Source organism: Manihot esculenta, chromosome 13, assembly GCF_001659605.2.
Source record: "Manihot esculenta cultivar AM560-2 chromosome 13, M.esculenta_v8, whole genome shotgun sequence".
Classification (NCBI taxonomy): domain Eukaryota; kingdom Viridiplantae; phylum Streptophyta; class Magnoliopsida; order Malpighiales; family Euphorbiaceae; genus Manihot; species Manihot esculenta.
Window position 1 is genome coordinate 34420841 of NC_035173.2, and position 16913 is coordinate 34437753.

Consider the following 16913-nt stretch of genomic DNA (forward strand, 5'->3'; position numbering starts at 1 on the left):
TCTATTGAATTAAATTGTGGTAAATTTCTTAACTTGAAACTAGAGTAATAGATTTTGTCTATACACACTCTTGAATAATGATCTATCTAAAGATTTAGTTCTTTTGTTTCAAACATGTTTATATTAATAAAGAAAAAATAGGTTTATTTTTTATGCATGATCCGGGGGATTGAATGCGATTCACTGGTCGAAGATAACCCAACTGTTGAATTCAATTTATTATTTTTTCAACAGAATTTAATTTGGTTGAGTAAATTCACACGGGTCAATATTGAATTGGGTTATATTTATATTCATTTTTAATTTGCTAGGCACTCAAATTTGAATTAATTCAAAATTTATACAAGTTGAAATAAATTGTGAAGCAATTTAGATAGGATGTTTTTTTAAGTAGTAAATTGAAATGTGTAGTTCTCCAACACGAATTTTTAAATGAGAAATATGCTTTTATCTACGGTTAGATTAGACAGATAGGATGAATTTTGATTGTAGCAAAATTTGATGCTTCCAACAGCCAACAATATTCAAAAAATAGCAGGCAGGTTAGCAGGTCAAGGACTTGTAGCCTACGCTGACTTCCCCCTACAGCTCCCCTTGGGCAGGATTCAGTGTCTAAGCAACGGAATCTGTTTGGAACACAATTAGATTTTCATTTGAATCTCATTTTGAATGAGCATTTAGCTTGTCTTTGAATGCCTTCTTTTAGTTCATTTCACTAGGGCTGTGCAATCGGTCGGTTCGGTTTCAAACCGAACCGATAAAATTGAAAATCGAAATGTTAAAATTTTAAAAACTGAAAAAACCGATTATGAAGATATAACCGAACTGAATCGAACCGATAAAAATCGGTTCAGTTCGGTTCAATTCGGTTCAAACCGAAATCTGCTGGGTTGGACTTGGGGCCGGAAAGGGATGGAGGGGTTGGGGTGCTGGGTTGGGTACGAGAGGCCAGAAGGAGGGCTTGGGCTCGGGTTTGGGCTTGGGCTTGGGCCTAGCCACTAAATCGATTTTTCGATTTGATCGATTATTTAACATGTTTAAACCGAACCGAACCGAAAATCGAAAAATTTTAAATATATTAACCGAACCAAACTGATTATTCCGAAAAACCAAACCAAAAAACCGAAATCAACCGGTTCGGTTCGGTTTTTCGGTTTAGACCGAAATATGCTCTCCCCTACATTTCACCAAGCAGAGAAGCAATATACAGATAAAATAATCCATAATATTGTATCGTAAGACAGAACTCTGCCTGCAGAGATGCTTAATGTACCCACAAAGAAGAGACATGAATGCACTTTCCTAGAGTAATTTGCTTTGCCAATCAATAAATTCCATTAAACAAATAACATAAAGCTCCTTCACTTGTCTATCCATTGGATCTACATTCAAAGTATCCATACAGTCGGTATACATCTGAAAACAATGAGAGATAAGATCTGTTTTTTTTAATCATACGGATGAGGGAAAAAGGCCGAATTCAACTAAGCTATACAATGGGAGGTAGCTCTAAATATCTCAATAATAGATAGATGTGGACACTCGAACTCAAGATCTCACCCGCTCCGGAGAAGGAAGACCAACCAGGCTATCCTTGATAGGCAGAGATAAGGGCATATTTGCTAGTAAAGTTATAATGCATATGATATTGAAATTTCTCATATACTCCACTGTAATTGTTCTTTTACGGAACTGTTAAATCTGGATGAGTACCTGGTTCAGGCCTTTGTCACTGTTAATTACTCTAAGAAAGGACTCCATGACCTACGAGGACAAAGACGTTGATTCTTAAATCCTAGTCATGAAAACTGAGCCAAAATGAAAAATATTTTCTTCAGACGACAATTAAACAATTCATTATAAAATTCATAATGCATTTGCACAAATAATTGGGATACACTTAGGGCCATACCAACCTGATTCTGAGCATATCACTATAGTAGATGATGATTCCAAGAGGAAGTACTTTGGATCTGAACCCCAAATGAAGTTGGCATAAAGTGCTGAAGCAGCAAGAGATCTCATCAGCGTGTTTTCATTTGCATGACATTGGTGGAGTAGTTGGAACTTGGAAGGGGTGAAATCATGTACACCTCATTGTATCAATGAGAAACTTGGAGAAAACCCAGAAACACAATACAGTCATGCCTGAGTTTCTGATGGTCGATAAAGACACGTTTCATAATGGGTTGCTGAAATTGCAATCCAGATAAAAATCAGTAGCTATTGACCCCTACCATTTCCCCATGCATGTTCGTATGCTCTAAACTTACGAGAGGAGCATTGGCTTCCAAGCACCCTGATCAACCAGAAATTACACTCAGCAGGGGATGCTGTGACCCAAAGTAGATAGTCAATATGCCAAACCCCCAGCAAAGAGGAGGTCACATATCTTTTCTTCCATAGGAACACTGTTTGAACAATAACCATCAGCCATCAGACTCTTCTTTTCCTTTCTATAAGTATCTGTTTCACATATTCTATCACTTCCTTCTAGACCAGCTAATAGAACATTATACGTACCTAAAGAAGACTTGATCCCTTTCTTTTTCATGGTTTGATAGGTTTTAAGTGCTTTATCTATACTACCAGCAGAGAAGTATACACCAATCATAGCAGTATAAGTAGCAGTGCACTTCTGTTCATCGGGCAATAAATTAAAAATCTTTGCAGCACAAGTAGGCCTTCTAGCAGATCCAAGCCTATAAATTAATAGAGAACCTAGATAAAGTCCAAGAGAGTGCCCAGCTCTAGTCATTCCCTTGATAATATCCACAATCCTTACAAACGTATTTGATCTTATCAACATGCCTATCAAGGCAAGATATGCTGTTCTCTCAAGGTCTATGCCCATTCTCATACTGTATTCAAATGCCAATAAAGCACTATCAGGTCTGCATTGCCTGCCGTTTACCTCAATAATAGTTGCGACAATCCAAGAATCCAAAAGGATACTCTTATCTATTATCCCAGCAAGTAAATGGTCAATTGCCACAAGATTTTGCTTTTTCAAAAGAATCAGTAGAAGTCCTCCCTCCAAAGAATCATCATCAGCATTTGCAATGATTGCAGGTGAGTCATCATTATTGATAGATTCTGGAGCACAATGGGGATTAACTAGCCTGAGGAGGGTATCACTCTCACCAGCAATTCTTAGAGTTCTGAGAGCTTCCATAAAGATAGGGTAACGGAGAGAAAGATGATTGTTTTTCATATATTGAAGAATTTGGGTCATCACGTTTGTTTCACCAGCTTTGCAACATCTCTCAACCAAAACATTGCATAAAGCTTTATCAGGTTGTACCCCTGCTTCTTGCATTTTGCTGAAAATCTCAAGGGCTTCTTGGTATTTGCCTAAAATCCACCACAAAAAGAAAAAAAAAACTCAACATTCCAACAAAAGACAGCAGTACACTGGGAAAGCCATACATATCTATTGATATTACTAACATCAATGACAATAAACAAGAATGAAAAGTTTTGTCCTCTTCTTAGAGCAATTTAAAATTGTCTTCTGTCAGTAAGTGCCAAAGAGTCTTGCAAAATTCCTCGTATCATTGTAACAAACCTAAAATAATGAGTTCAAGAATTTCAAAAACCATAAGTAGCTATAAGAATTTTTTGCAGCAGAAAACTTCTCCTTCTGGAACTATAATTGTGATTTTGAATTAACTTAGCAATTAGAAGAACTCAATTATGTTCGTTACTTCCTTTTCCTTTTCTTCTCATATTTTCTTTTCTTTTAATTTTTTAGGAGCCATTGCCAGGGTTGAGCCTAGAACACTTCCCTTAGTGCTATAGATAGTCTTTTTTATTTTTCTGGGCACTAGTGACAATGGCTTAAAGATGGTTCACCTTTAGGAAATAATATGAAATCAAGAATTGTCAAGGGGAAAAAAGAATTGACTAAATATGAGAGAAGTTACATGCTTCTAAGCCTGTTATATCTCAGCATTTGTCTTAGAAAATATTACGATTCCAAGCAACCAAGATATACAATACAAAGTTATTTGTGATTTAAATTCAGCAACTTTCACATCCATAGATCCAAGGGATAGTCCAAAAGTAAAGACTCGAAATTTTTTGCTCAAATTTTGCTCTGTGTTTAAAAAGTTTGCAGGAAAAAGATCAATTATTCCAAATTTCTAGCTCATTTATGTACACACACACAACACTAAGTTTAGAATTTGGTACAGAAATTGAATCAACAAAATCAAGACAAAAGCAAAGGCCCCATAGTCAGCAATCAATTGCGCAAGGATTAAATCTATAGCACTGGTTTACTTTCAGTTCATAGGCTTTCCAAACATGAGAAAATATTACAGAATAACTGAATAACCACACAACATACGCGAGGCCTATAGTCACAAGAATCTACAATAATGCTCAGCAAATCACCGAGAAAAATTGAGTGAGTTATATGTCAAAATAGCATCTTAAACATGTACATTTATTATGTCTACCAGTCCAAAAATCAGGCATACTCGTGTAGAAAATTTAACAAACACTTTGTGGGCAAAACGAAACTTACCAGCAAGAACAAGGTACTCCATTAGGACAGTATACGTGTGGCAATTTGGAGGAATCCCAGATTCAAGCATCTCCCTATAAACATCAGTTGCCTCCTTAACTCTCTTATTATCAAACAAAACCTTCATATAAGCTGTATACGAAACAACAGTAGGATAACAACCATTCTCCTTCATTTCATTCCAAATTTTTACAGCTCCATCAACATCCCCCGATCTCGAAACCCAGTGCATAAGCGAAGTATAGGTAACAGCATCGATCATTATCCCTTTCTCTTGCATTTGTTTAAACACGTAATTCATAGATGAAATCCTGCCAGCTTCTCCAAATATGTCCAGCATTGTTGTGTAGGTAAATTGGTCGTGCTTAAACCCTTTTAGCCCCGAAGCCCAGTTGAAAAAAAGCCAAGCTTTCTCCATTGGTGGATGAGTTTTTAGCACTTGATTGACAGTGTAAGAGTCCCATTTGATACCCAGTTTTGAAATGTGTTCTTTTGCAGTTTCCCAAGTTGAATACTTCAGTATTCTATATATGTTTGAAATGGTGTTTCTCATGTAAACTTTTGGGTCCTCTACCCCATTTTTGCACATTGATTTGGATGCTTTTCTTGAATTTTCGGTGAATTGCTTTAAGGGTTTTCTGGGTTTGGATTGGGGAAGGGAATGAATACATTTCGTGAAACTGCTGAAGTAATTTAAAGGCAACTCACTGTAGATAGATTTGATGATAAATCTATTGATGCTACTAAAATGCACCATGTTATGACGATTTGACGATCTCGACTACACCTTAATAGACAATTCTGCCGTCTGGAACTTCCATTATCAGGCCAATGAGAACGGTGAAAATGCGCGCGAATTCAAGGGAGGCAGTGGTGAGTTCTGACCATGGGCGTGGAATGTCGACCAAATCCATCGCCTTGAATTTTTATTTCTTTTTAAAAAATAGACGATCATTATTAGTTTGTTTTTTCTCTCGAGTTTGAATATTCTCACTCAATTTATTAGTTATTTTTTTCCCATTATATAATTTCTTTTCTTTTCTTTTTTTCCTTTTTGATAAAGGAATTGGGTGTTCGGCTAACCCGTTCACATCATTTAAACGAAGATAAATTACGCTTTAATTTTTATATTTTTAAAATTAAATTTTAAATATACATTTTCTCCAATTATTTTTTTATTAATTTAAATGTAAATAGTTGATTAAATTTTTAAAAATTATTTTACTATATACAACATATATAAAATAAAAACTTTTATATTTAAAAACTTAAATTCTACTCCTTTCTTTTTCATTCTCTCCTCCAAAAATAGATGCTAAGTTGATAGATGTGTATTAAAGAAATTTAAAAATTTTATTATTAATTAATATATTTTAATCGTTTATAGTAGTAGCAAAAGTAATTTAGTTATATGAAATATGTTTTGAATGAATAAAAGTGTTTATTTTATTATTTTTATTTTAGCTATGAAAAATAAGAGAAATTAAAAATAGTAAAAATTTTAATAAAATTGTAGATTTTGAATTCAGGAACTTGATAATATGCATAATTATATATTTAGTTTTATTTTATATTAAAAATGGTGAAATTTTTAAGAAAACTGCAAGATTTTAAATTTAAAAATTGATTTATTTTAATACATAAAAATTAAAAGATTTAAATATTTATAATTATTTAAATTTTATATCTAAAAAATTTGAGAAATGGGGGCAAATAAGAGAATTTTAAATTGTATTGTGTTAGTATATATAAAAAAAAGTGAATGTTATATATTTAGTTTGATTTGATATTGAGAAAATTGAAAATGGTAAAAATTTTGAGAAAATGGTAAATTTTAAATTTATAAATTGATTTATTTTAATACATAAAAATTGAAAAATTTAGATGTAAAATTGCAGATTTTAAATTCAGAGATAATATGTTTTAATACATAAAAACTGCATGAAAAAAGAAAAATAGAGGATTTTGATTTTTAGACGTAAAAGCCTTTTTTATATCCGTTATATATGATACAATAAGAGTATTGTGGAAAGAAAAAATAATTTTTATAGATTTGACCAGCCATTAATGGAGAGACAATGCATTTAGATCGAATGAAAATAGAAGAGTTTAAATGTTCAGTTTTAAAAATACAATCCGTTACTTATAGCATAACTCACGAACTAAAATATAATTTATATTTTATACTATTATTTCATTTCATTTAAATTTAAAGAAGAAAAAAAACTGCCTATACACTTCTAGCGAAAATTTTTAATTTTGTATAATAAAGATTTAATTTTTAAATTTATTGTGATTATAGATATTTTTAAAATAATTGATTTAATTGAATATAAAAATTTAAATATTTAGATTTTATCACAATTATAATTAAAAATTTATATTTTGTACTTAATTTTTAAATTTATTATAATGATAATTATGGCTTAAAATAATTTTAATCAATTTTAAATTGATATATGTAACAGCCCGCTTACCGGACCATCACCGGCACTAGGATCCAGATCGGCTTAAGGCCGCCGGGACCCGTAGTAAGCCTACTGTCAACTCTGTGTACCTGATAAATCCCATACATGATCATACTTAAGCTTAAAACTGTTACTTACTCTTTTTTTTTTTCTTTGCTTGACTATCTTTTCTTTCTGTATAACTTCCACTAAGCCTGGACTATGCATGCTCTGTCTGTATGCACTCGAAGAGTGATACCTGCTATGGTACCATACAGTGACTACAGAGATAGAAAGACTACCATGCACCAAGCTTAGCTCATCATCATCATAATATTATCTCAATCATATATAACATAAAAGGATCATGTGCAAAGGGATAACAAGCACTAGGGCCAAGCACAATTCTATAACTCACTATATAACTTACTATTACATCATTTCTATACATTACATAAACTCTGTCCTGTACATCATTATCATGTCCACTATTCTCTACGATAACATATGCCTTTTACCCTTGCTATCTCTTTCTCTTTCTCTTCTCTGAGGCCCAAAAACAGAGTGTTTAACACTCAAGTCTCGGGCAAAGGGGCTTTTGTAGTGGCCAACCGACTCTTCCTTCGGCGGCCTAACGTGCATGCGAAACCATGCAATTTTCGGCGGCCGAACTTCACCTTCGGCGGCCGAACCTGGCTTTTGTCCCCTTGGCCTTTTCATTTCAAAACTCACTTTTCTTAACTCAAAACATGCAAACATGCTAAAAACACTTAAAAAAACAGCTTAAAAACCTTTCATATACCCTTAGGGCAAGCTCCGACATCCTCGAATCCCGACTTCCAACGGAAAATCCGCCGGAACGTAGGAATTCCGATACCGGGGTCTAGCCGGGTATTACAATATACATGTCACAAATTAATAATCTTAGTTATTAATATACAACTTATATGTTACCGAGTTTTTCAAAGAATTTCTACCCAATAAGGTAATACAAAATATTTAGAGAAAGAGAGAAGAAAAGAGAGAGAAAGGGAGAAAGAGAGAAAGCCAGATACAGTGTCTCGGTTAAAGAAAGTTTTCTTTACTTTCTTATTTTCGTTTCTCATTGATTCTATTTTGTTTTTTTTTTTTTTGGTTTGCTTAGTTTCTTTACCTTTAGACGAGGAAAGACGTTTTGGGTTTTGACCCTCTATTCTTCCTTGTAGAACTGACGGATATGCGATTTATTTTGTTTTAGTTTATTTTTTTAGTTGCAGTGCCATTCGGTAGGGGAGGTTTTTCTCAACAGACTAAAATTGAGCGTTTCGATTATGGCATTTGGTGGAAGGATCTCTGCATACGTGATGTTAACACTCTCGAAACCGCACTGCACTGATGTCTCTAGTGGTTCATACTATCTTTAGACTTTTTCGGCTAGGCTCTAAAGAGTTTCCTCCCATAAGTTGCTACTGTCAAGGGACATTCTTGTGCTTGTGCTGATACCAGTCTCCTTGTCTTGCATATCTGCTATGTGGCTTTGTTCTCTCCTTGTCTTGCATATCTGCTATGTGGCTTTGTTCTTGTGTTGTTGCCGTTGCGCGATTCCGTGTTGCCTGAATTCGCAGTCCAACTAAAAGTTGCTATTAATTTCTCCAAGAGAATTTTGTAAGGTCGTGCTCTTGCGGGTTCTTGATTTTCATTTTTTTTTTTCCAAAATGAATAATGATATAAAAACTTCAATAACACAACCTCCAGAATGATCCATGACACAAGACCAAACACAATAAGGCCAAAAAAACTACCAATACTTTCTGAAAAAACAAAAAATATCAAGCACAGTTCAAAGTACCAAAACACCAAGTAATTCAAACCCAAATGCCCTAAAAAAATCCAACCCATCAACCATCAACACAAAAATCAAGGAATAAATCTATCAAATAACACAGTTGATTTGTCATTCCACTGCACCCACAAGTGAAAGAAGACACTATTGATTTTGTGTTCTATCAAAGAAGACTTGAAACAAGATGCAAGCTTTTGTGTCTTTGTCGATAATGGGTGTCAAAGAGAAGAAGAAGATGAGGATGAAAATTTTGTTTTTGGGTTTTATTTGTCAATGGATCTGAAAACGAGTTTAGAAAGAAGAAATGTGTTTAAGAGGATAACGGATTCCATGATTCTTGTAGACAACATTTCTAGCTATTGCAGTAAGCAACCATATAGCATCCGAAATATTTATGTTAGCAAATTCTGCAATAATCTAACATAGGCCAGACAGTAAACACAAGGGGAAAAAATCACACACAAGTCCTCAGAGATAAGAGAGCATAAGCCTGCTCAACAATATAATTTTCTTTATAAAGATTGAATTAAGTTGGACAACACAATGCATTTGTCCCTCTAACTATAACATGAAATTCACACAAGGTAACCAAGTTGTCAAAGTCATAGTACAAATATTCAAGGACTTCTTCACTGGTCAAGATACCTGATAATTTTCTGCGACATCACTGCCCTCGCCTGTGTTATGTCGCGGCTACACTTACCAGCATGTTCACCTAAATCCTCAATGGATTGCATGAATACATCCAGCTTCTTCTTGATCTCATCTATCACAAGCTTCAAAGCATTCTCTTCCATAAGAGCAATGCTAGCATTTTGCAAGAGTGATTCAATTTCCACTTCCAATTTGTTGACAAGTAGTCTTATATTATCCATATCCTTGATTGCAATGAATGTTCGAACTCGCATTGAGCTCACCAACTCCTTCTGCTCCTTCACTTCTTTCATATAGCGATTCCAAAGTGAGTTGCACCATTTCCCCACTGAGCCAATTGGAACAGCTAGTGCACCTGCCAAAGCTGTTACAACAGGCGGCGCAGCCATGGCGGCTGCCACTACTGAGAAAATCAACACAGCAACAAAAGTAGCAACAAATAACACATTTGATACCCTCCTCCATGTCTTCATGTTCTTCAATTTTTTATCAAGCTTCCTCTTTTGAAGTTTCAATTTCTCTAACAAGGATTCATGCTGCTTATACACCGACTGGAAAAGTATAAAGAACTCCTCAGTGAAAGGATCACCAACTGCCTTGAACTTGCGTAATTCATCTAATGTCTTTGTATACTTCTTCTCTACAACCCCATCTTGAAATGCTACTTCTTCCTCAAACTGCCTGAGAGCAACCTGTATGATCAATTGACTATTTCGAGCTCGCTTAAGACAATTCTCAAGAGAAGTACAAAAATCCAATGTTTTGGCACTACTCTTAAAGTACTCCTCCACCAAAGAAAGCAAATCTTTATTTTTCCATATATCTTCCCTGCATTCCAATATAACTTCAACCACATCTTGATTAATGTCAAGAAGGCTATTGGTGACCTCTTTGAGAGAGTCAAAAGACAGTGATCTAGCACCAACACCAGTAGCAAGGCTGTTTATTACACGGGTAGTCCTTTCATGGAGGGCGTTATCAAAGGATTGCAGGTCTGGATCAAGCTTACAAGCATCCTCATATGATCTCAAGTCTGCTGTGTACTGGGAATTGCTTTTAATTTGGAGAGGTGATGTAGATGGCGGAGGTGGTGCGGGTGGTGGTGGAGGTTCAACGCCTTTTTTCTTGCTAGATTGTCCCCCCATCATATCCAAAACAAAATCGGCAAGAATCGAATAAAGGCTGAAAATAAAAAGATTTGCAGGAATATTGTTACTACCAAGAAAGAAAGACTGTATTCAGATTGAGAGCAACTATATTTAGCCAAAATGGCAAAGCTGATATCTTTTTCGCTTAAATGCGAGCGAATTGTAAAAAAAAAAACCTAATTCAAACAAACACCCAAAAATTAAATTGAATCAATACGACTTAATTAACTCAAAATTTAACAAAATTGAACCAATAATAGCTTGTGGAGTGAAAAAGAAACGCTTTTTCAAAATAATTTAGAGAACCCAGAAAACAATGCTTCACTCAGCAGCATAAATCAAATGAAAAAAACCCAAAATTGAAGATTCAAACTAGTTGTTTAGGTATAAATTAGCTTACAGTTCAAACCTTGTATCAGATGACCTTCAACCAGCAGAAAACAGTTCAAATCTAACTTCAACGATCAAGCAGAAAGACAAAGATCTCAAACCCAACAGCGATTTTGCGGATTTAAGGGAAAGATGAAGCGATTAACAAGACTATAACATTAAGCAAGCGACGAGAGGAAGAAGGGACGAAGGCGGTCGTGGCTTGTAAAAAGAGGAAAGCAAAGGAAAATGCGAGAAAATGTGGTGAAAAATTGGATAAGTAGATGAGGAACTAGACAAAGGGCTTCTAGTAGTATTACAGTATAAGGTCAACTACGCGTGTAGCTGATTTTTGCTCATCTTCTTCTTGGCCTCGGTGCGTCTGATGCAGACAAATACGGATATGGCGGATAACAAAAAGTGGAGATTCACTTCCCACGGGCCGATTTCGGGCCAGAACGGCTTGCTCGCCAAGCTTCATGATTCTAACCGCACGATTCCATTTTAAAACAATTTCGATTCAAAATTTTAGTTTGAAGTGGATAATATTGATATTTTATACATTGTACTGTTTACAAATATATTATTTGTTAACTTTTTATTGAAAAAAAAAAGAAAATTAATATATTTTTTAAAAAATGTATTTTGAATCAGATTGTTTTGGGTTCAGAATTCTAATTTAAATCAATGATTTTGGCCTGATTTTGGCTAAGTTCAAGAAATAAGGGACTGAAACTAATCTTTGCATTTCAATTCAAAATTAGTTCAATGACCGAATTCCTTGATTGGTCTGATTTTAAATTTGACTCAATTCAATTTTGATCCGGTTCATTGTCTAAATGGATCTTGACCAGGTCCATAGGAGAATGAAATGAAGATTCTAAGCAGCTTCTTCTTTACCTAATGGCTGTCCATCCTTCTAATAATATTACTACACCTTTTTTGACTAATCAGAATGCTACAATAATGGATTTTTTTAATCAAAATCAACTATTTAATTTTTAATTTAAAATTAATTAGTTAAAATGTATTTATATTTTGTTAAATCAAACATAATTCTTTTTACCAAATAAAATGTAGTATATTTATGTTAATTTTAATTATTTATATCGATTACCGTAGTACTTTTTAAAAGTAAAACCGACCTAGAAGAAGAATGTTGTCCAAAATTTATCGGTTCTCACTCAAGCAGACCGGTCTCAAATTATGGATTTCAGTTCGATAATATAAAGTGGACTGGACAGACCACACATACGAGTCCATTTAAAGAAAACCTAGTGTGATATGACAAGAGATAGGAGAGTGGGTCAAGTCACCTCACAATTCCGTCCACGTATGCATTTGAGAGAATTAAATGGCGGCCTAATATGGAGAGAGTTCTTGACACATTCATATGTACAGATCTAAGTGAGAGATACAGATAGCGCTATAGACATCACTAGTAAATAAAAAAAAAGATAAATTTCTATTTAAATTTATACCACTATTGTAACTTTTATTTTCTAAATTTCAAAATATTATGTTATTTAGTTTAAGTAGTTTTATTTTTATATATTAAATATAATTTAAAAATTATTATAATTTTAAATTTTTAAGATATTTATTAATTTATTTCTATTTTAAAACCATTCGATTAAAATTTTTTAAATAAATTATTAATTAATTTATTTTATTTTTATCGGTAAAATTAGATAATATAAATATTTAAATTTATAGAAATTAAATGATAAATATAATTAAAATTATATGAATTATAAGGGATCTTTTAATAAAAGAGCTAAATAATTGAATTTTATAAAATATAAAAATTTTAATTAATTGATTTTTAAAAAGGATAAATTATTTAATTTTATAAAAATTTAACAACTAATAATAATTTACCCAATAATCATTAAAAGTTCACACAGTTAATTTTTCGTAAGCTATAACCATAAAAACTATCGACCATTAAAATAATTAACCGTTACAAACATTTAATTTTGCTAAGATAATTAGTAAATTAATATATTAAAATTAGCTTTCATCAAAATGTGATTCATTTGGACTTTTCAAAAATCAATGCTTATATATTGATGAAATCATTAAAATATTTTTTAATTTAAATTTTATTAAACATTTTAATTATGATAAATTAAATTTTAATTTAAATGTAATTAATAAATTAATTTCTATATTTTTAAAATTAAATATTTAAATTTCTTTATAATAATTTCATTTTAATTAAAAATTTCATTTATAATTTTATTATAATAATTTCTTTCAAATTATAAATTTCATTCATAATTTAATTAATCAACATGTTAGTTAATAGCAGAATAAATATTTTAAATATTTAAAATATTTTTATAAATATTTAAATTTATATCAATATAAATAAAATATTTTATCGTGAATAAATTACACTTTAATTTTTAAATTTTAACATATTTAATAAATAAATTTCATAGTTTTTACAATTAAATCTTTAAATCTCACCGTATACACCATGTTCAATATTACAATTCTTTCATTCATTCTAAAAGTTAGTTTAAATTTAGTGGATACTAAACTTCTAAACGTATAATTTTTTTTTAAATTTTTTCTTATAAAAGTCTATAATTTACTTAAGCTTATCTGATACTCTTCAAAAATAGTTGAAATTTTAAGATTTTTTAAAAATTAAATGAAAAAAAAATTATTTTTATAAATTTTAAAATTATATTAAAGTATTCTAATAAATATAAATTAAAGAATAAAAATATTTAAAAATTAGTTAAATATTATAATTTAGATAAAAAATTATTAGCGATTTAATGTTTTTAAATAAAAAATAAAAAATTAAAGAATTTAAATTTTAATAAACGAAGAAAATGAAAAGAAGTTTAATTTATTGACATTTTTAATTTAAAAAAGGTAATATATACGTTTTTAATTTAAGTTTTTTATTTTAAAAATATAATGAGTGATTCATTAATTATATTAAAATTTATAAATTAAAATATAATTTACTTTTTAAAAGAGCAATATAAATATTTTTACTTAAAAGCTGAAAATAAATAAAAAATCTTTAATTTTAACACATTAATTATAAAAAAATTTAAATATTTAATTTTAAAAATATAATAATTAATCTATTAATTACATTAAAATTTACAAATTAAAAAATAATTTATTTTTTCAATTATTTTAACTACATCTCCTATTAATTATTAAAAATTATCTGAACGAGAATAAAAATATTTAATTAAATTAAAATTATCACTAACAAATTCAATTTGATAATAAATATATCTGATTCAAAATATTTTAGATTTTATTTTTTGATTTTTAATTTTTATTTTAAAAATAAGAAAATTAAAATTAATAAATTATTAAAAATATAAATCTACTTATTAATTACGTTAACTGCTGGCAACAGCCTCGAGTATTTTTTTTTTTGTTGGGAAAATCCTGGGAAAGCAGTTGAATAAAAATTGCGCTTTTGTGAAATGACGGTGGAACACTGAATTGTGTCCATATTATTTGTAGAGAAATAATTGGTCAATCTCTAAAAATTTTGTGTAAATATTTATTATTTTAATTTTCCATATCTAAACTTGTAGAAAAATATAAAATAATTAGGACCATCTATGATGACGTTCTGTAATTTAAGCATGATTACGTTATCGGTTACATCACTTTGTCACAGAAATTATTCCCAATAAGTATTTAATTAATTAGAATCAACAAGTCGTTGTAGTATAGTGGTGAGTATTCCCGCCTGTCACGCGGGTGACCCGGGTTCGATCCCCGGCAACGGCGTTTTGTTTTTGAAATTTTCCGTTAAATGCAAGCTCTGTTACGGAACTTCCCGAGAAACAATTTCTCCTTTAATTTGGTTTGTTAGAAATTTAGAGTTGCTTTAAATAAAAGACCATAAACGTATAATCAAATAATATATATAAATAATACCAATTCATTGTTGATGGAATTTAAATTCTATTTTTTTAAATTTTATTTTGATTTTTAATTTTTAGTAGAAAATAATTATAAATAATTTATTGACATAAAATTTTATAACTAATAAATTTTAAAAGACTACAATTTTTTTTCAAAGTTGATACAAATTACAGAGCTGAAATATAGTATGTAATTTCCATATATTCAATCAACATAATAATTAACAATTTAAATATTTTTTTAAATATTAATTATATATTTTTAAAAAAATATTACCAGACTCAACGGTTAAACTAACTATTTCTAAGTCTATAAAATTTTAAAATATAATTTAATTTATATAAAAAATATTCTTTAAAAATAAATATTTTTTATTAATTTTTTATTATAACTATCTTAAAATAAAAAAATACTTTTATATATGTCTATGTAATTATTAAATGGTTATAAAATTAATATTAATATAAACACGTATTTTTTTATTTTTTTTTAAATATGAATTTTGCTTATATAAAAGGAGATTATTTGTAGAGAAATAGTAATATTTGAATTTATAAGAATTTCTTTCCATCTCTAAACTTGTAGATAAATACAGAATAAATTTTGGCTGAACTAAGGACAGATCTGTCTACATAATCTACTAATTTTCATCAACCATCAAAAAGAAGAAAAATAAATCTCAATAATGGCTTTCTTAATATCCTTATATAATTAATTGATATCTATCGCAATTAATATTAGAGAAACTATATAGTATAATTTATTTTTGTTCTTTCCAAATTAATAATAACTACAGCATAATATTCTAATAATATTACAAAAACATAATTTTTTTTTAAAATGAGCATCCTATTTAGCTTTTGTTATATTTATAAAATAAATTAAATTAACAAAACGGGTCGTTGTAGTATAGTGGTGAGTATACCCGCCTGTCACGCGGGTGACCCGGGTTCGATCCCCGGCAACGGCGTCTACTTATTTTGAGTTTTCCGTTGAAGTTTTTTACTTTTGATTCAATATTGATGATATTTAACCTTAAAATTCTTAATTTCAGTGTGTAAATTAAAAAAAAAATTGATGCAAATATAAAACTTTATAACTAATAGATTTTAAAAATTAAAATTATATCAGCTACAGTGGATTGAAAAATGTTTTTTATTTCAAAGTTAATATAAATTGCAGGGGATTGATAGTCTATCAATTTTCATATATTAACCAAACATATTTGTTTAATTATTTGCCAAAAAGAAAAAAACTATTAAATTGTAGAAGGAAGCATTGTCTTCAAAATTTCTCCACATTCTGTATATATACCTAATACTTTAGAAAATTTAGGATAATTTTGGTATGATTTCTTTTCAATCTCCATAAATTTTTCATAATTTTTTAACTTGTAATCTTAATATTGATTTCCTATTATAATTTTTATGCATTTCCATTATGATCATTTATTGAAACATTTTTTTTTTTTGAAAATAAAGATGCAATATCACAGCCATATCACAATTACTTCAATTACTTTAGAATATAAAATTTTACTATAACTTAAATTTTAATAAATCTAACATCATAACTTTTTATAAAAAAATTATGACGTAGTTAATCATTTATTTATTTAACTCACACACCTATACATGACTAGTTGAATAATATAAATACATTCCACAGCTATCCCACATGTATCCAAACAAAGTCCATTCCAATGGCCCTTTTTTTATTTTTTGAATTTTTAAATTTAGTAAATTAACAATTTTATCCATCATTTTTTTAATAATAAATAATTTAATCTTTAAATTTTTATTTTATTAACAAAAAATTCATTTGTTAAATTTATCATTAATCAACTATATATTGAAAAAACCAACCTAAACTAAAAGAATTAAATTAACCATTATAAAAAGTGAAATTTAAAAAGTTTTATTATTAATCCAATTATGCTTTTTTACATGATAACTATTTTGAAAACTTACAATTAAATTATTTATAATTAAAAAAATAAAAACTGAGTTGTGAATTATATCAAA

General features: G+C 30.0%; 2 protein-coding genes and 2 non-coding genes across 7 annotated transcripts; 2 read left to right on the top strand and 2 right to left on the bottom strand.

The window, feature by feature from the left end:
• Positions 1-1205: 1205 nt before the first annotated feature.
• LOC110629424 (pentatricopeptide repeat-containing protein At2g01390) lies at positions 1206-5492 on the bottom strand. 3 transcript variants are annotated; one of them, XR_002490205.2, is made up of 3 exons: positions 4532-5492; positions 1917-3354; positions 1206-1764 (listed from the first exon to the last, which is right to left on the bottom strand). XR_002490205.2 is itself a non-coding variant. In XM_021776390.2 (2 exons), exons 1-2 carry the CDS (start codon positions 5286-5288, stop codon positions 2354-2356), a joined length of 1758 nt encoding a protein of 585 aa, XP_021632082.1. In that variant the 5' UTR covers positions 5289-5492; the 3' UTR covers positions 1811-2353. The 3 variants fall into 3 exon arrangements, 1 of the variants encoding a protein (XP_021632082.1); XR_002490206.2 differs by having other exon boundaries at positions 1206-1808; XM_021776390.2 differs by lacking the exon at positions 1206-1764 and having other exon boundaries at positions 1811-3354.
• A 3783-nt stretch (positions 5493-9275) lies between these two features.
• On the bottom strand, positions 9276-11433 carry LOC110630283 (UPF0496 protein At2g18630). Of its 2 annotated transcripts, none has more exons than XM_021777693.2 (2): positions 11003-11433; positions 9276-10636 (listed from the first exon to the last, which is right to left on the bottom strand). In XM_021777693.2, exon 2 carries the CDS (start codon positions 10600-10602, stop codon positions 9430-9432), a length of 1173 nt encoding a protein of 390 aa, XP_021633385.1. In that variant the 5' UTR covers positions 10603-10636; positions 11003-11433; the 3' UTR covers positions 9276-9429. The 2 variants fall into 2 exon arrangements, with proteins under 2 accessions (XP_021633385.1, XP_021633384.1); XM_021777692.2 differs by having other exon boundaries at positions 11012-11431.
• Positions 11434-14679: 3246 nt separating this feature from the next.
• On the top strand, positions 14680-14751 carry TRNAD-GUC. Its single transcript has one exon. It is a non-coding gene; the product is annotated as a tRNA-Asp (tRNA).
• A 1036-nt stretch (positions 14752-15787) lies between these two features.
• TRNAD-GUC lies at positions 15788-15859 on the top strand. Its single transcript has one exon. It is a non-coding gene; the product is annotated as a tRNA-Asp (tRNA).
• The last annotated feature ends 1054 nt before the right edge of the window (positions 15860-16913 follow it).